This window comes from Somniosus microcephalus, chromosome 5, assembly GCF_052327205.1.
Source record: "Somniosus microcephalus isolate GS21.2 chromosome 5, FLI_Smic_1.0, whole genome shotgun sequence".
NCBI classification, from domain to species: domain Eukaryota; kingdom Metazoa; phylum Chordata; class Chondrichthyes; order Squaliformes; family Somniosidae; genus Somniosus; species Somniosus microcephalus.
Genome location: NC_140991.1, coordinates 2,958,138 through 2,980,534, shown reverse-complemented (window position 1 = coordinate 2,980,534; position 22,397 = coordinate 2,958,138). Strand labels below are relative to the sequence as shown.

Sequence of the window (22,397 nt, the reverse complement as noted above, 5' to 3'; positions counted from 1 at the left end):
GGGAATTAGCCATAGTGGACTGGAAACAGCTACTTGAAGGTAAATCAGTGTCAGAGCAGTGGGAGGCATTCAAGGACGAGATCCGAAGGGTTCAGACCAAATATGTGACCTTAAAAAAAAAAAAAAAAAAAAAAAAAAAAGGTGGGACTAACAAATCTAGAGCCCCCTGGATGTCTAGAGACATACAGGGTAGGATAAAGAAGAAAAACGAGGCGTTTAACAAATACCGAGGGCTAAATACTCCAGAATGTTCAGAGGAGTACAGAAAGTGCAGGGGTGCAATTAAAAATGATATTAGGAAAGCAAAGAGAGAGCATGAAAAATTCTTGGCAAGTAAAATCAAGGAAAGCCCAAAGATGTTTTATAAATATATTAAGAGTAAGAGGATAACTAAAGAAAGGGTAGGGCCGATTAGAGATCATGAGGATAATCTGTGTGTGGAGGCGGGAGACGTTGGTAGGGTTCTTAATGAATACTTTGCGTCTGTTTTCACAAAGGAGAGGGGCGAAGCAGACATTGCTATCGGGGGGAGGAGTGTGAAATATTAGATGAAATAAACACAGTGAGAGAGGAAGTATTCAGGGGTTTAGCAGCTTTAAAAGTGGATAAGTCTCCAGGCCTGGATGAAATGTAACCCAGGCTGTTAAGCGAAGCAAAAGGGGAAATAGCAGAGGCCCTGACCATCATTTTCCAATCCTCTCTGGCTTCAGGTGTGGTGCCGGAGGACTGGAGGACTGCTAATGTGGTACCCTTGTTTAAAAAGGGAGAAAAGGATAGACTGAGTAATTACAGGCCAGTCAGCCTAACCTCGGTGGTGGGAAAATTATTGGAAAGAATTCTGAAGGACAGGATAAATCTTCATTCAAAAAGACACGGATTAATCAAGGATAGACAGCACGGATTTGTTAAGGGAAGGTCGTGTCTGACAAACTTGATTGAATTTTTTGAGGAGGTAACAAGGAGAGCAGATGAGGGTAGTGCGTTTGATATAGTGTATATGTGTAATGTATGTACCTTTAAGGGGGGTACTACTTTTTACAACTCATGTATACTGTAGTACCGGCAGTGACCACACCTGTATATAACGCGGAGTAGTAATCTGTACAGTTCAGTTGCAGTTCGAGCCACGTTGAGAAAACACCTATTGTACCGTTCTCTGCAGTTCGTTTCTTATTCTACACGAACGTAACATTGGCGACGAGGCAGGTTCGAACCTACCTGCAACTCTGCATCACCTCCCGGGGATTCGTTCCTGGAGATCATTGGATTGGAGGTCAAGGCCAGAGACTCGGGCGTCGACCACGGGCAACCGCCCAGTCATCCAACAGAGACTCGAGAATTGCGGGGGGAGGCTGTCGAGAGCCAGGCTTGGCTTTCCAGTCGAGGTGGTCCAACGAAACGGGCTGGCAACAGGTAGTGCGCAGACCCTTCCCAGACGGCGGCGGGTTAGAGCCCGACCGAGCGGCACAGCAAAGGGCCGAGCAGCGTCGACGGGGAGAGAGAGAGCGGGCAGAGCGCACAGGGCGCAGCTGGTGTTCAGGGGCCGAGCAGCGTCGGAGAGAGGGGGAGAGAGACGCGCAGAAACCTACAGGGCGCTGCCATTGCCACGAGAACCGCTGGGAGCGGCGTCGGCAGCAGCAGGGGAGGAAGGAAAGGGCGGGAGACGCCATTTGAAGCCATTGGGAGAAGCCATTTTAAACCACACCCAAAATGCCGAAGAGTGGCAGTATCACCGCATTTGACAATGAAGTCGAAGATTGGACTACATATGTCGAACGAATAGAGGTGTACTGCAAGGCAAATGAGGTGTTAGATGACAAGAAAGCGTCGGTATTGTTAAATTTAATGGGTGCAAAGATGTATGGTTTATTACGAAATCTAGTAAACCCAACAAAGCCAATGGAAAAGAGTTTTGAAGACATAGTAACGATACTAACGGAACATTTAAACCCCACACTGCTGCTGATAGCAGAAAGATTCAAGTTTCACAAACGGAACCAGCATAAGGATGAAAGCAAAGCTGATTATTTAACAGAATTGCGCAAACTATCGAAACACTGCCAGTTTGGAGCGGGACTGGCAGATACCTTAAGGGACAAGTTTGTGTGTGGGCTTCAAAGTGAAGGAACCCAGAAACGGCTTTTATCTGAAAAGGACCTTACGCTGGAAAAGGCTTTCAGCATTGCGGTATCATATGAAGCAGCAGCACGGGGCGCTGCAGAGATACAACAGAGACCGCAAGAATATGGCACAAACGAAATGTCATATGGAACAGAGAAGTGCTATCGCTGCGGCACAACAACACACGACCAGAATGATTGCTGGTTCAAAGACAAAGTGTGCAGACAGTGTGGAAAAGTAGGACACATAGCACGAGTCTGCAGGTCGGGAAAGAAAACCAGCAATAAGAAACTGACCAAAGGGAAGTACAAGAAGGTACATAAGATAACAGAGAATAGTTCAGACGAACAAAAGAGTGATAACGACTCCGAAAGCAGGGAACTGAGTTGTCTGAAACTACATAATGTGATCACAACGGAGGATCACCAAACCATTTGGGTCACTCTCAAGTTAGCAGGAGTCCAGGTAAAGATGGAATTGGACACAGGATCAGCTCTAACAGTCATAAACCGACGGGACTATGAGCGGCTATTCTCACACATACCCTTGAGAGACACAAAAATTATTTTGAAGACGTACACGGGGCAAAAAGTCTACCCCAAAGGAAAAATAAGGGTGACCGTTATATATAACGGTAAGGAAACACCAAAACTAGACCTGTATGTATTGCAAGATGGAGGACCACCATTACTGGGACGTGAATGGATCAGGAAAATACAACTGGATTGGCATTCCATACAGGCACTGACTGTGGCTGACAAAAAGGATGACGACATCACACCTGGGCGACTGTCAAAGATCCTAACTGACGCGAAAGAAGTGTTCCAGCAAGGACTCGGAACACTAAAAGGCATGGCAGCGACGATTAAAATTGAAGAAAACGCAAGCCCAAAATTATTTAAGGCCAGACCGGTACCTTATGCGATCCACCCAGCCGTCGAAGCAGAGCTGGAGAGTCTGGAACGTTCAGGTGTACTGTCCAAGGTAGACTGTCCAAGGTAGACTGGAGCAAGTGGACTACACCCATCGTCCCTGTGATGAAAAAGTCATTGAGCAGCACAGAAGGTTCGCATCTGTGGGGGCTTTAAGGTAACAGTGAACCCGATCCTTCACACCGTACAATATCCACTTCCGCGGATTGAAGATATTTTCGCCTCGCTATCTGGAGGGAAACGCTTCACTAAGATTGATCTGGCCCAGGCGTATCTGCAAATGGAGGTAGAAGAAGCATCAAAAAAATACCTCACAATCAACACCCATAAAGGTCTCTACCAATACAATCGGCTGGTATTCGGGCTAGCATCAGCTCCGGCTATTTGGCAGAGGGCAATGGAACAAGTCCTGCAAGGGATCCCAGGGACCCAGTGTTATTTGGACGACATCCTGGTCACGGGCGAAAATGACAGTGATCACCTTGCCAACCTGGAGCAGGTGCTCACTAGATGGCAGGAATATGGGCTCCGAGCTAACCGCCCCAAATGCGAGTTTTTTAGAAAACAGATCTCGTATTGTGGCCACGTTATCGATAAAGAGGGGTTACATAAGACCCCAGAGAAGATTGAGGCAGTAGTCAAGGCTCCAGCACCGGAAAATGTGTCACAACTGAGGTCGTTCCTCGGGCTGGTAAACTACTACCATAAGTTCTTGCCAAATTTGTCTACAATACTACACTCACTGAACACCCTACTGCAAACTGGGGTGCCATGGAAGTGGAATGACGAATGTAGACGAGCTTTCCAGAAGAGCAAAACACTAATCACATCGAAAGAGGTATTGGCCCATTACAACCCAGCATTACCAATTCGGTTGGCATGTGATGCGTCACCCTACGGCATTGGAGCGGTGCTGTCGCACAAATTCTCGGACGGCTCAGCGAGGCCAATAGCCTTTGCGTCATGATCACTAACCTCAGCCGAGCGTAACTACGCCCAAATTGACAGGGAGGCACTCAGCCTAGTGTGGGGAGTGAAAAAGTTCAATCACTGTCTGCACGGGCAGAAATTCACTTGCTGACTGATCACCAGCCTCTTGTCTCCATTTTTAATCCGAAGAAGGGCGTTCCGGTGATGACTGCGCAACGACTACAAAGATGGTCACTTTTTTTCTAGGGGCGCACCACTATGAGATTGAATATGAGGGCACGAAACAGCATGGAAATGCTGATGGGCTATCACGTCTGCCACTGCCTACTGCGGAGGAAGCACCAGCAGTGGATCCTGTCGAAATATTCCTTCGACTATAGTTGAATACGTACCGGTAACTAACGCTTGTATCGAAAAGGAAATCCAAAATGACCCGACACTGTCTCGGCTATATGATTTGACGGTGAAGGGATGGCCAGCACATAGCGACTCGCCAGCATTCTCGACAAGGAGAGAACAGCTGTCAGTGTGCCTGGGGACCTTGATGTGTGGATCCCGAGTGGTAATTCCACCCAAGTTAAGGGATAGAGTGCTCAATGAGCTTCATGAGGGTCATCTGGGAGGGGTAAAAATGAAAAGCCTAGCCAGGGCTTATGTGTGGTGGCCGGGAATCGATAAACAAATCGAGGACCTGACCAAGAGCTGCTCAGGATGCCAGAAAGTCCAAAATGCACCACCACAGGCCCCTCTACACCCATGGGAGTGGCCCTCATCTCCATGGCAACGGGTGCATATTGATTTTGCTGGTCCATTCATGGACTCAATGTTTTTAATAGCCATGGATGCGCACTCGAAATGGCCTGAGTTCATCAAAATGTCCTCCACCACCACGGAGAAAACTATTGCAGTCCTACGGACCATTTTTGCCAGGAATGGCTTGCCAGAACAGATTTGCTCCGACAACGGACCACAGTTTGTGTCCGAAGAGTTCCGGAGGTTCTTGAAAAAGAATGGGGTAAGGCATTACACATCCGCCCCGTATCATCCAGCCACAAATGGATTGGCTGAGAGGTTCGTACAAACCTTTAAGAAGGCAATAAAGGCGATGTACAATGACAACATTCCGCTGCAGCACAAGGTGGACAATTTCCTGTTCGCCTACCGGAATGCGACACATGCAGTCACCAACCAGGCCCCAGCCATGATGTTCTTTAACCGAAGGTTAAGATCTCGCCTGGATTTGCTCAGACCAAACGTATGAAGAGATGTTGAGAGTAAGCAATTCCAGCACATCCATGAGAAGCCAACAAGGAGCTTCAATGTAGGGCAACCAGTCTTGGCCCGCGACTACCGAACAGAAAAATGGCAGCCAGGAACGATATGCACACGGCAGGGCCCACTAATGTACACAGTGGACGTTGGGGAGAGCATCGTGAGACGCCATGCTGACCAGATCCTAGAGTCACAGGAACAAGTCAACCCCATGCCTCGCCCCTATGTACCTGGTGATGAACCCGACGGACAGGTCGCATCTACCCCAGGAACAGTAGCATCGGAAGCTGATGACCCAACCGACGACAGGGGGCCAGAATCGCCTCCGCACCAAGAGCAAGACACTCGGGAAAGGCGCTATCCAGAAAGGATCAGGAAGCCTCGCCAAAGACTGAATTTATAAAGACAATTTTCAGCTAATGTTGCATGTTAAAAGTGTTAATTGTAATTAGTTTGATATTTAATTGTTAAATGAGTGTTATGGTACTGTTAATCTAAAAGGGGAGGAATTGTAATGTATGTACCTTTAAGGGGGGAACTACTTTTTACAGCTCATGTATACTGTAGTACCGGCAGTGACCACACCTGTATATAACGCGGAGTAGTAATCTGTACAGTTCAATTGCAGTTTGAGCCACGTTGAGTAAACACCTATTGTACCGTTCTCTGCAGTCCGTTTCTTATTATACACGGACGTAACAATATGGACTTTAGCAAGGCTTTTGATAAGGTTCCACATGGCAGACTGGTCACGAAGTTAAAAGCCCATGGGATCAAGGGCAAAGTGTCAAGTTGGATTCAAAACTGGCTCGGAGACAGGAAGCAGAGGGTTATGGTTGATGGGTGTTTTTGTGACTGGAAGGCTGTTTCCAGTGGGGTTCCGCAGGGCTCAGTACTGGGTCCCTTGCTTTTTGTGGTATATGTCAACGATCTAGACTTGAATATAGTGGGTATGATTAAGAAATTTGCTGATGATATTAAATTGGCTGTGTGGTTGATACTGAAGAAGGAAGCTGTAGAATGCAGGAAGATATTGGTCAGGTGGGCAGAACAGTGACAAATGGAATTCAATCCGGAGAAGTGTGAGATAATGCGTTTGGGAAGGACTAACAAGGAAAGGGAATACACATTCAATGGTAGGACACTGAGTAGTGTAGAGGAACAAAGGGACCTTGGAGTGCATGTCCACAGATCCCTGAAGGTAGCAGGCCAGGTAGATAAGGTGGTTAAGAAGGCATACGGAATGATTGCCTTTATTAGCCGTGGCATAGAATACAAGAGCAGGGGGATTATGCTTCAACTGTATAAAACACTAGTTAGGCCTCGGCTAGAGTATTGCGTGCAGTTCTGGTCACCACATTACAGGAAAGATGTGATTGCACTAGAGAGGGTACAGAGGAGATTTACAAGGATGTTGCTGGGAGTAGAGAATCTTAGCTATCAGGAAAGACTGGATAGGCTGGGTCTGTTTTCCTTGGAACAGAGGAGGCTGAGGGGAGACCTTATTGAGGTGTATAAAATTATGAGGGGCCTAGATCAAGTGGATAGAAAGGACCTATTTCCCTTAGCAGAGGGGTCAAAAACCAGGGGGCACAGATTTAAAGTAATTGGGGGAAGGTTTAGAGGGGATTTTATGGGAAATTTCTTCACCCAGAGGGTTGTGGGGGTCTGGAACTCGCTGCCTGAAAGGGTGGTAGAGACAGGAATCCTAACCACATTTAAAAAGTACTTGGATGTGCACTTGGGATGCTGTAACCTGCAGGGCTACGGACCAAGAGCGGGGAAGTGGGATTAGGCTGGAGAGCTCTTTGTTGGCCGGCGCGGACACGATGGGCCGAATGGCCTCCTTCCGTGCTGTAACTTTCTATGATTCTATGATTCTAATGGGACTCAAGGCAGAGTTCGCCCAGAGAGCACGGGGGGGCGATGGGGGAATGGGGACTGAGGGGAGAGCTCGCCCAGAGAGAGAGCACGGGGGGCTATGGAGGAATGGGGACTGAGGGGAGAGTTCGCCCAGAGAGAGAGCACGGGGGGTGATGGGGGAATGCGGACTGAGGGGAGAGTTCACCCAGAGAGAGAGCACGGGGGGCGATGGGGGAATGGGGACTGAGGGGAGAGTTCACCCAGAGAGAGAGCACGGGGGGCGATGGGGGGATGGGGACTGAGGGGAGAGTTCGCCCAGAGAGAGAGCACGGGGGGCGATGGGGGAATGGGGACTGAGGGGAGAGTTCGCCCAGAGAGAGAGCACGGGGGGCGATGGGGGAGTGGGGACTGAGGGGAAAGTTCGCCCAGAGAGAGAGCACGGGGGGCGATGGGGGAATGGGGACTGAGGGGAAAGTTCGCCCAGAGAGAGAGCACGGGGGGCGATGGGGGAATGGGGACTGAGGGGAAAGTTCGCCCAGAGAGAGAGCACGGGGGGCGATGGGGGAATGGGGACTGAGGGCAGAGCTCGCCCAGAGACAGAGCACAGGTGGCGATGGGGGAATGGGGAGAGAGAGAGAGAGACTGGGACTGAAACATAGAAACATAGAAGATAGGAGCAGGAGTAGGCCATTCAGCCCCTCGAGCCTGCTCCGCCATTTAATGAGATCATGGATGATCATCCAAATTCAGTACCCTGTCCCTGCTTTCTCCCCATATCCCTTGATCCCTTTAGCCTTAAGAAATATATCCAACTCCTTCTTGAATATATTTAATTAATTGGCCGCAACTGCCTTCTGTGGTAGAGAATTCCACAGGTTCACCACTCTCTGGCTGAAGAAATTCCTCCTCATCTCAGTCCTAAATGGCTTACCCCTTATCCTTAGACTGTGACCCCTGGTTCTGGACTCCCTCGCCATCGGGAACATCCTTCCTGCATCTAATCTCTCTAGTCCTGCTAGAATTTAATAAGTTTCAATGAGAGCCCCTCTCATTCTTCTAAACTCCAGCGCGTATAAGCCCAATCGACCCAATCTCTCCTCATACGTCATTCCTGCCATCCCAGGTATCAGTGTGGTGAATCTTCGCTGCACTTCCTCCATGGCAAGAACATTCTTCCTCAGATAAGGCGATCAAAACTGCACACAATACTCAAGATGTGGTCTCACCAAGGCCCTGTGCAACTGCAGCAAGATGTCCTTGCTCCTGTACTCGAATCCTATTGCTATGAAGGCCAACATACCATTTGCCTTCTTAACCGCCTGCTGCACCTGCATGCTTACCTACAGCGACTGGTGCACAAGGACACCCAGGTCTCGTTGCACTTCCCCTTCTCCCAATCTATTGCTGTTGAGATAATAATCTGCCTTCCTGTTTTTGCCGCCTCTCATTCTTCTGAACTCCAATGAGTAGAGTCCCAATCTACTCAACCTCTCCTCATATGTCCATCCCCTCATCCCCGGGATTAACCGAGTGAACCTTCTTTGTACTGACTCGAGAGCAAGTATGTCCTTCCTTAAGTATGGACACCAAAACTGTATGCAGTATTCCAGGTGCGGTCTCATCAATACCTTGTGCAACTGAAGCAATACCTCACTATTTTTATATTCTATCCCCCTAGCAATGAAAGCCAACATTCCATTGGCCTTCTTAATCACTTGCTGCACCTGCATACTAACCTTTTGAGTTTCGTGCACCAGGACCCCCAGATCCCTTTGTACTTCAGTACTTTCCAGTTTCTTGCCATTAAGATAATAACTTGCTCTACGATTTTTCCTGCCAAAGTGCATAACCTCACACTTTCCAGTATTGTATTCCATCTGCCAAATCTCTGCCCACTTACTTAGCCTGTCTATGTCCCCTTGAAGGTTTTTTATGTCCTCCTCACTCACTACTTTCCGTCCCATCTTTGTATCATCTGCAAACTTTGATATGTTACACTCGGTCCCCTCCTCCAAATCGTTAATATAGATTGTAAAGAGTTGGGGACCCAGCACTGACCCCTGTGGAACACCACTAGTTACTGGTTGCCAATCTGAGAACGAACCATTTATCCCAACTCTCTGCCTTCTGTTAGATAGCCAATCCTCTATCCATGCCAGAATATTACCCCCAATCCCGTGATTTTTTATCTTAAGCAATAATCTTTTGTGTGGCACCTTGTCAAATGCCTTTTGGAAGTCTAAATACACTACGTCCACTGGTTCCCCTTTATCCACCCTATATGTTACTTCCTCAAAGAACTCCAGCAAATTTGTCAAACATGACTTCCCCTTCATAAAACCATGCTGACTTTGTCCTATTAAATTATGATTATCCAAATGTCCTGTTACTGTCTCCTTAATAATGGACTCCAAAATTTTACCTACCACAGATGTTAGGCTAACCGGTCTATAGTTTCCAGCCTTCTGTCTACTGCCCTTTTTAAATAAGGGTGTTACATCAGCAGTTTTCCAGTCTGCCGGGACCATTGCCGAGTCCAGGGAGTTTTGGAAAATTATTACCAATGCATCCACAATCCCTACCGCCACTTCCCTCCAGACCCTAGGATGTAAGCCATCAGGTCCAGGTGATTTATCCGCCTTGAGTCCCATTATTTTACCGAGTACCACTTCCTTCGTGATTTTGATCGTGTTTAGCTCCTCCCCCCCTTTTAGCCCCCTGTTTGTCCAGTGTTGGGATATTCTTAGTGTCTTCTACTGTAAAGACTGATGTAAAATATTCATTCAGTGTTTTTGCCATCTCCATATTTCCCACCATTAATTTCCCGGTCTCATCCTCTAAGGGACCAACATTTACTTTAGCCACCCTTTTTCTTTTTATATAACTATAAAAACTCTTACTATCTGTTTTTATATTTTTTGCTAATTTACTTTCATAATCTATCTTCCCTTTCTTAATCAATCTTTTTGTTATTTTTTGCTGTCTTTTAAAGTTTTCCCAATCCTCTATCCTCCCACTAGATTTGGCTACCTTATATGCCCTTGTTTGTAGTCGAATACTATCCTTAATTTCTTTACTTAGCCACGGATGGCTGTCTTTTCTTTTACACCCTTTTCTTCTCAGTGGAATATATATTTTTTGGAAGTTGTAAAATAACTCCTTAAATGTACACCACTGATCATGTATCGTCTTACCCTTTAATCTATTTTCCCAATCCACTCTACTCAATTCCGCTCTCATACCTTCATAGTCTCCTTTATTCAAGCTTAGCACGCTTGTTTGAGATCCAACCTTCTCACCCTCTAATTGAATATGGAATTCAACCATGTTATGGTCACTCATTCCAAGGGGATCCTTTACTAGGACATTTTAAATTAATCCTATCTCGTTACACAGGACCAGATCTAAGGTTGCTTGCCCCCTGGTCAGTTCAGTTACATGCTGCTCAAGAAACGCATCCCTAATACACTCAATGAACTCATCCTCAAGGCAGCCCTGCCCAATTTGATTTGTCCAATTAATATGATAGTTAAAATCCCCCATAATTATAGATGTTCCCTTATTACAAGCCTCAACTATTTCCTGATTGATACTCCGTCCAACAGAGTTGCCACAGTTCGGAGGCCTATAGACTATGCCCACTAGTGTTTTTTTCCCCTTATTATTCCTTACCTCCACCCAAACTGTTTCATTGTCCTGATCTTTTGACCCAATATCATTTCTCTGTATTACAGTGATTCCTTCCTTTATTAACATAGCCACCCCACCTCCCCTTCCTTCCTGCCTGTCCTTCCTGATCGTTAAATAACCTGGTATGTTTAATTCCCAGGCATTGTCACCCTGCAGCCATGTTTCTGTAATGGCCACAATATCATACCCATATGTAGTTATTTGTGCCATTAACTCATCTATTTTGTTATGAATGCTACGTGCAGATGCAGTATAATGTGGATAAATGCGAGGTTATCCACTTTAGAACATAAGAACATAAGAAATAGGAGCAGGAGTAGGCCAATCGGCCCCTCGAGCCTGCTCCGCCATTCAATAAGAACATAAGAATATAAGATTGTGAAGGGGTTGGATCGGGTGGATGCGGGGAAGATGTTCCCGATGATGGGTGAAACTAGAACTAGGGGGCATAGTCTTAGAATAAGTGGCTGCTCTTTCAAAACTGAGATGAGGAGGAACTACTTCACTCAGGGTGGTAGGTCCATGGAATATGCTGCCCCAAAAAACTGTAGAAGCTACATCATTACATAAATTTAAAACAGAAATAGACAGTTTCCTAGAAGTAAAGGGAATTAAGGGTTACGGGGAGCGGACAGGAATTTGGACATGAGTCTAGGTTCGGATCGGTCATGGCCCTGTGGGTAGCGGAGCGGGCCCAGGGGCCGTGTAGCCTGATCCTGCTCCTATTTCGTGTGTCTAATTCTGTTAGATGCAGGAGATGGTTCTGTGATAGTGGATTGGCAGTTAGGATCAGATCAGCCATGATCTTACTGAATGGCGGAGCAGGCTCGAGGGGCCGATTGGCCTACTCCTGCTCCTATTTCTTATATTCTTATGTTCTAAAGTGGATAGCCTCGCATTTATCCACGTTATGTTGCATCTGCCATGCATCTGCCCAATCACGCAACCTGTCCAAATCATACTGGAGTTTCTCGGTATCCTCCTCGCAGCACACGCGCCCACCCAGCTGTGTGTCGTCTGCAAACTTGTAGATATTACATCTAGTTCCCTCGTCTAGATCATTCATATATATTGTGAATAACTGGGGTCCTAGCACCGATCCCTGCGATATCCCACTAGTCATTGCCTGCCACTTGGAAAAAGACCCGTTTATTCCAACTCTTTGCTTCCTGTCTGACTGAGGGGAGAGCTCGCCCAGAGAGAGAACACGGGGGGCGATGGGGGAATGGGGACTGAGGGGAGAGTTCGCCCAGAGAGAGAGCACGGGGGGGCGATGGGGGAATGGGGACTGAGGGGAGAGTTCACCCAGAGAGAGAGCACGGAGGGGCGATGGGGGAATGGGGGCTGAGGGGAGAGTTCACCCAGAGAGAGAGCACGGGGGGCGATGGGGGAATGGGGAGAGTTCACCCAGAGAGAGAGCAGGGGGGCGATGGGGGAATGGGGACTGAGGGGAGAGTTCGCCCAGAGAGAGAGCAGGAGGGGGCGATGGGGGTATGGGGAGAGCTCGCCCAGAGAGAGAACACGGGGGGCGATGGGGGAATGGGGACTGAGGGGAGAGTTCGCCCAGAGAGAGAGCACGGGGGGGCGATGGGGGAATGGGGACTGAGGGGAGAGTTCACCCAGAGAGAGAGCACGGAGGGGCGATGGGGGAATGGGGGCTGAGGGGAGAGTTCGCCCAGAGAGAGAGCACGAGGGGGCGATGGGGGAATGGGGAGAGTTCACCCAGAGAGAGAGCACGGGGGGCGATGGGGGAATGGGACTGAGGGGAGAGTTCGCCCAGAGAGAGAGCACGGGGGGCGATGGGGGAATGGGACTGAGGGGAAAGTTCGCCCAGAGAGAGAGCACGGGGGGCGATGGGGGAATGGGACTGAGGGGAGAGTTCGCCCAGAGAGAGAGCACGGGGGGCGATGGGGGAATGGGGACTGAGGGGAGAGCTCGCCCAGAGAGAGAGCACGGGGGGCGATGGGGGAGTGGGGACTGAGGGGAGAGTTCGCCCAGAGAGAGAGCACGGGGGGCGATGGGGGAATGGGGCTGAGGGGAGAGTTCGCCCAGAGAGAGAGCACGGGGGGCGATGGGGGAATGGGGACTGAGGGGAGAGCTCGCCCAGAGAGATGATGTTATAAGATTCTATTATTTTATTGTTCTTGGGTTTACATCTCCAAATCTCACCTGGCAATTGTGGAAAGTTGCATGCTCTGTAGGTCCCCACCATCAATACTGACCTGGATGGTGTTGAGCCGGTGCTGGAGGACATCGGGATCAGCTGACAGCCCATTCAGATCCTGCACCGTCCGCTGTGTGCTGCTCAGGGCCCGAGTGAGATCGCGGAGGCCCGTGGAGAAACGGTCAGCCTGGGTAAGTGTGGCCACAAGTCTACGCTCCCTCTCCTGGACCTGAAATTGTGTCTCGTTCCAGAGCTTCAGTAATTCATCAATCTTCTCCTGAACATCTGTGACAAGAAAGAGACTTAGAAAGAATTGTGCTCATTCAGGATAAACCTTTAATATTGCCAAATGTCCCACTGGTAGATGGGACAGCCAGCTGGAACTGGGAGAGGAGGGTGGGAGGAGTTGGGAGAGGGGGCGGGAGGTGTGGGGAGAGGGGCCGGGGGGAGTGTGGGAGGGTCGGGGGCAGTGGGGAGGGGGCATTGGGGAAGGGGCGGGGGAGTGGTGAGGGGACGGGAGGAGTGGGGTGGCGGCAGGGGGGGAGAGGGGGTGGGGGGAATGGGGGGAGTGGGGAGAGGGGGCGAGGGAGGGGGGAGGAGTGGGGTGGGGGAGGAGTGGGGAGAGGGGGCGGGTGAGTGGGGAGAGGGGGCGGTGGGAGAGGGGGCGGGGGAGTAGGGAGAGGGGGCGGGGGGAGTGGGAGAGGGGGCGGGGGAGTGGGAGGGGGCGGGGGTGTGGGGAGAAGGGAGCAGTGGGGAAAGGGGGCGGGATGAGTGGGGAGAGGGGGCAGGGGCAGTGGGGAGAGGGGGCAGGGGAGTGGGGAGAGGGGGCGGGGGAATGGGGAGGGGGCGGGGGAGTGGGGGGGGTGGGGAGAAGGGGCGGGGGGGAGTGGTGAGAGGGGGATTGGGGAGGAGTGGGGAGAGGGGGCGGGGGGGAGTGGTGAGAGGGGGATTGGGGAGGAGTGGGGAGAGGGGGCGGGGGAGTGGGGAGGGGGGAGGAGTGGGGAGAGGGGGCAGAGGAGGGGGGAGGAGTGGGAAGAGGGGGCGGGGGAGTGGGGAGGGGGGAGGAGTGGGGAGAGGGGGCGGGGGAGGGGGAAGGAGTGGGGGGGAGGAGTGGGGTAGGGGAGGGGGGAGGAGTGGGGAGAGGGGAGGAGTGGGGAGAGGGGGAGTGGGGAGGGGGGAGGAGTGGAGAGAGGGGGCAGGGGAGTCGGGAGATGTGGGGGCGGGGGAGGAGTGGGGAGAGGGGGGCGGGGGAGGAGTGGGGAGAGGGGGGCGGGGGAGTGGGGAGATGTGGGGGCGGGGGAGGAGTGGGGAGAGGGGGGCGGGGGAGTGGGGAGGGTGGAGGAGTAGGGAGAGGGGGCGGGGGGAGTGGTGAGAGGGGGATTGGGGAGGAGTGGGGAGAGGGGGCGGGGGAGTGGGGAGGGGGGAGGAGTGGGGAGAGGGGGCAGAGGAGGGGGGAGGAGTGGGAAGAGGGGGCGGGGGAGTGGGGAGGGGGGAGGAGTGGGGAGAGGGGGCGGGGGAGGGGGAAGGAGTGGGGGGGAGGAGTGGGGTGGGGGAGGGGGGAGGAGTGGGGAGAGGGGGGGAGAGGGGGAGTGGGGAGGGGGGAGGAGTGGGGAGAGGGGGCAGGGGGGTGAGGAGGGGGGATGAGTGGGGAGAGGGGGCGGGGGAGTCGGGAGATGTGGGGGCGGGGGAGGAGTGGGGAGAGGGGGGCGGGGGAGTGGGGAGGGTGGAGGAGTAGGGAGAGGGGGCGGGGGGAGTGGGGTGAGGGGGCGGGGAGGAGGGAGGAGTGGGGAGAGGGGAGGGGGGAGGAGTGGGGAGAGGGAGTGGGGAGGGGGGAGGAGTGGGGAGAGAGGGGGGAGGAGTGGGGAGAGGGGGAGGGTTGAGGAGTGGGGAGAGGGGGCGGGGGAATGGGGAGGGGGCGGGGGAGTGGGGAGATGGGCGTCGCTGGCAAGGCCAGCATTTATTGCCCATCTCTTATTGCCCTTCAGAAGGTGGTGAGCCGCCTTCTTGAACCGCTGCAGTCCGTGTGGTGAAGGTGCTCCCACAGTGCTGTTAGGGAGGGAGTTCCAGGTTTTGACCCAGCGACGATGAAGGATCGGCCGATATACTTCTAAGTCAGGATGTTGTGTGACTTGGAGGGGAACTTGGAGGTGATGGTGTTCCTCTGCGCCTGCTGCCCTTGTCCTTCTAGGTGGAAGAGGTCGCGGGTTTGGGAGGTGCTGCCGAAGAAGCCTTGGCGAGTTGCTGCAGTGCTGGAGGTGGAGGGAGTGAATGTTTAAGGTGGTGGATGGGGTGCCAATCAAGCGGGCTGTTTTGTCCTGGAGCTTCTTGAGTGTTGTTGGAGCTGTACTCATCCAGGCAAGTGGAGAGTATTCCATCACACTCCTTACTTGTGCCTTGTAGATGGTGGAAAGTCTTTGGGGAGTCAGGAGGTGAGACACTCGCCGTAGAATACCCAGCCTCTGACCTGCTCTTGTTGCCACAGTATTTATGTGGCTGGTCCAGTTAATTTCTGGTCAATGGTTACCCCCCAGGATGTTGATGGTTGGGGATTCGGCAATGGTAATGCTGTTGAATGTCAAGGGGCAGTGGTTAGACTCTCGCTTGTTGGAGATAGTCATTGCCTGGCACTTCTGTGGCACAAATGTTACCTGCCACTTATCAGCCCAAGCCTGAACATCGTCCAGGTCTTGTTGCATGCGGGCATGGACTGCTTCATTATCTGTGGAGCTGTGAATGGCACTGAACACTGTTTGGACCAAGGCTGTAATCAGGCCGGGAACCGAGTGGTCCTGGTGGAACCCAAACTGGGCATCAGTGAGCAGGTTATTGGTGAGTAAGTGCCGCTTGATAGCACTGTCGATGACACCTTCAATCACTTTGCTGATGATTGAGAGTAGACTGATGTGGCTGTACTTGATCGGATTGGATTTGTCCTGCTTTTTGTGGACAGCACATACCTGGGCAGGTTTCAACATTGTCGGATAGATGCCAGTGTTGTAGCTGTACTGGGACAGCTTGGCTGGCGGCGCGGCCAGTTCTGGAGCACAAGTCTTCAGCACGACAGCCGGGATGTTGTCGGGGCCCATAGCCTTTGCTGTATACAGTGCACTCAGCCATTTCTTGATATCACGTGGGGTGAATCGAATTGGTTGAAGACTGACTTCTGTGAGGGTGGGCACCCCAGGAGTAGGCCGATATGGATCAGCCACTCGGCACTTCTGGCTGAAGTTGGTTGCAAACACTTCAGCCTTGTCTTTTGCAATCATGTGCTGGGCTCCACCATTATTCAGGATAGGGATATTCATGGAGCCTCCTCCTCCCGTTAGTTGTTCAATGGTCCACCACTATTCACGACTGGATATGGCAGGACTGCAGAGCTTTGATCTGATCCGTTGATTGTGGGATCGCTTATCCTTGTCTGTAGCATGCTGCTTCCACTTTTTAGCATGCATGTAGTCCTGTGTTGCAGCTTCCCCAGGTTGGCACCTCATTTTTAGGTACGCCTGGTGCTGCTCCTGGCATGCTCTTCTACACTCCTTATTGAACCAGGGTTGGTCCCCTGGCTTGATGGCAATGGTAGAGTGAGGGATATGCCGGGCCATGAGGTTACAAATTGTGGTGGAATACAATTCTGTTGCTGCTGATGGCCCACAGCGCCTCATGGATGCCCAGTTTTGAGCTGCTAGATCTGTTCTGAATCTAACCCATTTAGCACGGTGATAGTGCCACACAACATGATCGATGGAGGGTGTCCTCAGTGTGAAGTCGGGACTTCATCTCCACAGGACTGTGCGGTGGTCACTGCTACCAATGCTGTCATGGACAGATGCATCTGCGACAGGTAGATTGATGATGACGAGTTCAAGTAGGATTTTCCCTTGTGTTGATTCTCTCACCACCTGTCACAGGCCCAGACTGGCAGCTATGTTCTTCAGGACTCGGCCAGCTCGGTTAGTCGTGGTGCTACCGAGCCACTCTTGGTGATGGGCATTGAAGTCCCCCACCCAGAGTACATTCTGTGCCCTTTCTACTCTCAGTGCTTCTTCCAAGTGGTGTTCAACATGGAGGAGTACTGATTCATCAGCTGAGGGAGGGCGGTAGGTGGTAATCAGCAGGAGGTTTCCATGCCCATGCTTGACCTGAAGCCATGAGACTTCATGAGATCCGGAGTCAATGTTGAGGACTCCCAGGGCCACTCCTTCCCGACTGTATACCACTGTGCCTCCGCCCCTGGTGGGTCTGTCTAGAAATCAGTATTACATTCGCAGTTTTCCAGTCTGCCGGGACCTTTGCCGAGTCCAGGGAGTTTTGGAAAATTATTACCAATGCATCCACAATCTCTACCGCCACTTCCCTCAAGACCCTAGGATGTAAGCCATCAGGTCCAGGTGATTTATCCGCCTTGAGTCCCATTATTTTACCGAGTACCACTTCCTTCGTGATTTTGATCATGTTTAGCTCCTCCCCCCCTTTTAGCCCCCTGTTTGTCCAGTGTTGGGATATTCTTAGTGTCTTCTACTGTAAAGACTGATGTAAAATATTCATTCAGTGTTTTTGCCATCTCCATATTTCCCACCATTAATTTCCCGGTCTCATCCTCTAAGGGACCAACATTTACTTTAGCCACCCTTTTTCTTTTTATATAACTATAAAAACTCTTACTATCTGTTTTTATATTTTTTGCTAATTTACTTTCATAATCTATCTTCCCTTTCTTAATCAATCTTTTTGTTATTTTTTGCTGTCTTTTAAAGTTTTCCCAATCCTCTATCCTCCCACTAGATTTGGCTACCTTATACGCCCTTGTTTGTAGTCGAATACTATCCTTAATTTCTTTACTTAGCCACGGATGGCTGTCTTTTCTTTTACACCCTTTCCTTCTCAGTGGAATATATATTTTTTGGAAGTTGTAAAATAACTCCTTAAATGTACACCACTGATCATGTATCGTCTTACCCTTTAATCTATTTTCCCAATCCACTCTACTCAATTCCGCTCTCATAGCTTCATAGTCTCCTTTATTCAAGCTTAGCACGCTTGTTTGAGATCCAACCTTCTCACCCTCTAATTGAATATAGAATTCAACCATGTTATGGTCACTCATTCCAAGGGGATCCTTTACTAGGACATTTTTAATTAATCCTGTCTCGTTACACAGGACCAGATCTAAGGTTGCTTGCCCCCTGGTCAGTTCAGTTACATACTGCTCAAGAAACGCATCCCTAATACACTCAATGAACTCATCCTCAAGGCAGCCCTGCCCAATTTGATTTGTCCAATTAATATGATAGTTAAAATCCCCCATAATTATAGATGTTCCCTTATTACAAGCCTCAACTATTACCTGATTGATACTCCGTCCAACAGAGTTGCCACTGTTCGGAGGCCTATAGACTACGCCCACTAGTGTTTTTTTCCCCTTATTATTCCTTATCTCCACCCAAACTGTTTCATTATCCTGATCTTTTGACCCAATATCATTTCTCTGTATTACAGTGATTCCTTCCTTTATTAACATAGCCACCCCACCTCCCCTTCCTTCCTGCCTGTCCTTCCTGATCATTAAATAACCTGGTATGTTTAATTCCCAGGCATTGTCACCCTGCAGCCATGTTTCTGTAATGGCCACAAGATCGTACCCATATGTAGTTATTTGTGCCATTAACTCGTCTATTTTGTTACGAATGCTACGTGCATTCAGATAGAGAACTTTCAAATATGTTTTGTGACACTTAGTTCCTGCTTTTGCCCTTTTTATTACTTTACCTTTTACTCCATACCTTCTGCCCCTTCCTGACACGCTCTGGTTTTTAATTTCCCCACTGCTACCTAAGTCTATGACCTTCTCTGTTGTCATTTTTATTACTTGCTCTCTAGGAACCTCCCCCCCCCCACTAGTTAGTTTAAAGCCCTCTCTACAGCCCTAGTTATATGATCCGCCAGGACTCTAGTCCCAGCACTGGCCAAGTGAAGCCCATCCCAACGGAACAGCTCCCTCCTGCCCCAGTACTGGTGCCAGTGTCCCAGGAAGCAAAACCCATTTCTCCCATACCAGTTTTTGAGCCACGCATTTAACTCTCTAATTTTAATTGTCCTAGCCAAATTCGCTCGTGGCTCAGGTAATAATCCAGAGATTATTACCCTTGTGGTTCTACTTTTTAATTTGGCCCCTAGCTGCTCAAACTCCCTCAGCAGAACATCCTTCCTTGTCCTATCTATGTCGTTGGTACCAACATGGACCACGACAACTAGATCCTCCCCCTCCCACTCCAAGTTTCTCTCCAGTCCAGAGGAGATGTCCTTAACCCTGGCACCGGGCAGGCAACACAGCCTTCGGGACTCTCGCTCTCGGCTGCAAAGAACTCTATCTATCCCCCTAACGATACTATCCCCTACCACTACAACTTGAATGGCCCCCTGCTCCACGGTGCTGTGGCCGGGTTGCTCATCCTCCCCGCAGTCCCTGTTCCCATCCTCACAGGGAGTAAGAGCCTCGAACCTGTTGGACAAGTGCAAGGGCTGCGGCTCCTCCAACACTACCTCCTGGATCCCCGTACCTGCCTCACTTCTAGTCACACCATCCTGTCCCTGGCCACGGACTACATCTGAATTAATTAATCTAATTGGTGTGAATACCTCGTGATACACAGAGTCCAGGTAACTCTCCCCTTCCCTGATGTGTCTCAGTGTTTGAAGCTCGGACTCCAGCTCTTCAACACGGAGCCGGAGTTCCTCGAGCAGCCAACACTTACTGCAAATGTGATCACCGTGAGCATCAATGGTGTTCACCAGCTCCCACATATTGCAGCAGCAACACATCACCTGATCTCCCATTCTATGTAATTAATTTAATTTATTAATATTATTCTTAAATACCCTCTGCCCCGATTCTAGATGGTGAATATCACACCTAATGTAACACCCTTATTTAAAAAGGGCAGTAGACAGAAGGCTGGAAACTATAGACCGGTTAGCCTAACATCTGTGGTAGGTAAAATTTTGGAGTCCATTATTAAGGAGACAGTAACAGAACATTTGGATAATCATAATTTAATAGGACAAAGTCAGCATGGTTTTATGAAGGGGAAGTCATGTTTGACAAATTTGCTGGAGTTCTTTGAGGAAGTAACATATAGGGTGGATAAAGGGGAACCAGTGGACGTAGTGTATTTAGACTTCCAAAAGGCTGTGTGGAGTTTGCACATTCTCCCCGTGTTTGCGTGGGTTTCCTCCGGGTGCTCCGGTTTCCTCCCACAGTCCAAAGATGTGCGGGTTAGGTTGATTGGCTATGATAAAATTGACTCTTAGTGTTAGGGGGATTAAATACACAGGGATAGGGTGGGATATGTGTTGGTGTAGGGGTTATGGGGATCGGGTGGGATATGTGTCAGTGCAGGCTCGATGGGCCGAAATGGCCTCTATCTGCACTGTGGGGTTTCTGTGATTCTGTGATTCTGTGAAAAGGCATTTGACAAGGTGCCACACAAAAGGTTATTGCTTAAGATAAAAAATCACGGGATTGGGGGTAATATTCTGGCATGGATAGAGGATTGGCTATCTAACAGAAGGCAGAGAGTTGGGATAAATGGTTCATTCTCAGATTGGCAACCAGTAACTAGTGGTGTTCCGCAGGGGTCAGTGCTGGGTCCCCAACTCTTTACAATCTATATTAACGATTTGGAGGAGGGGACCGAGTGTAACATATCAAAGTTTGCAGATGATACAAAGATGGGGTGGAAAGTAGTGAGTGAGGAGGACATAAAAAAACCTTCAAGGGGACATAGACAGGCTAAGTAAGTGGGCAGAGATTTGGCAGATGGAATACAATACTGGAAAGTGTGAGGTTATGCACTTTGGCAGGAAAAATCGTAGAGCAAGTTATTATCTTAATGGCAAGAAACTGGAAAGTACTGAAGTACAAAGGGATCTGGGGGTCCTGGTGCACGAAACTCAAAAGGTTAGTATGCAGGTGCAGCAAGTGATTAAGAAGGCCAATGGAATGTTGGCTTTCATTGCTAGGGGGATAGAATATAAAAATAGGGAGGTATTGCTTCAGTTGTACAAGGTATTGGTGAGACCGCACCTGGAATACTGCGTACAGTTTTGGTGTCCATACTTAAGAAAGGACATACTTGCTCTCGAGTCAGTACAAAGAAGGTTCACTTGGTTAATCCCGGGGATGAGGGGATGGACATATGAGGAGAGGTTGAGTAGATTGGGACTCTACTCATTGGAGTTCAGAAGAATGAGAGGCGATCTTATTGAAACATATAAGATTGTGAAGGGGTTGGATCGGGTGGATGCGGGGAGGATGTTCCCGATGATGGGTGAAACTAGAACTAGGGGGCATAGTCTTAGAATAAGGGGCTGCTCTTTCAAAACTGAGATGAGGAGGAACTACTTCACTCAGAGGGTGGTAGGTCCATGGAATATGCTGCCCCAAAAAGCTGTAGAAGCTACATAATTACATAAATTTAAAACAGAAATAGACAGTTTCCTAGAAGTAAAGGGAATTAAGGGTTACGGGGAGCGGGCAGGAATTTGGACATGAGTCTAGGTTCGGATCGGTCATGGCCCTGTGGGTAGCGGAGCGGGCCCAGGGGCCGTGTAGCCTGATCCTGCTCCTATTTCATGTGTCTAATTCTGTTAGATTCAGGAGATGGTTCTGTGATAGTGGATTGGCGGTTAGGATCAGATCAGCCATGATCTTATTGAATGGCGGAGCAGGCTCGAGGGGCCGATTGGCCTACTTCTGCTCCTATTTCGTATGTTCTTATGTTCTTATGTAGGGAAACGGTGTTAGAGAAATTGGCGGGATTGAAGGCCGATAAATCCCCAGGGCCTGATAATCTACATCCTAGGGTACTTAAGGAAGTGGCCCGAGAAATAGTAGATGCATTGCTGGTCATCTTCCAAAATTCGATAGACTCTGGAACAGTACCCATGGATTGGTGGGTAGCTAATGTTACCCCACCATTTAAAAAATGTGGTAGAGAAAAAACAGGGAATTATAGACCGGTAAGCCTGACATCGGTTGTGGGGAAGATGCTGCAGTCCATTATAAAAGATGTAATAGCAGAGCACTTGGAAAACAGTGACAGGATCGGACAAAGTCAACGTGGATTTACAAAAGGTAAATCGTGCGTGACTAATCTACTGGAATTTTTTGAGGATGTAACTGGTAAAATAGATAAGGGAGAACCAGTGGATGTGGTGTATTTGGACTTTCAGAAGGCTTTCGATAAGGTCCCACATAAGAGATTAGCATGTAAAGTTAAGGCACATGGGATTGGGGGCAAGGTATTGACTTGGATAGAGAACTGGTTGGCAGACAGAAAGCAAAGAGTTGGAATAAACGGCTCTTTTTCCGAGTGGCAGGCAGTGACTAGTGGGGTACCGCAGGGATCGGTCCTTGGACCCCAGCT

At 49.7% G+C, this 22,397-nt stretch overlaps 1 protein-coding gene across 1 annotated transcript in view; it reads right to left on the bottom strand.

Moving 5' to 3' along the window:
• macf1b (microtubule actin crosslinking factor 1b) overlaps window positions 1–22,397 on the bottom strand; it is a 565,261-nt gene that overhangs the window by 373,234 nt on the left and 169,630 nt on the right. The window contains exon 13 of the mRNA XM_085987168.1: window positions 13,031–13,257. Within this exon, the coding sequence (XP_085843294.1) occupies window positions 13,031–13,257 (227 nt within the window). The remainder of the gene's footprint in view (window positions 1–13,030; window positions 13,258–22,397) is intronic.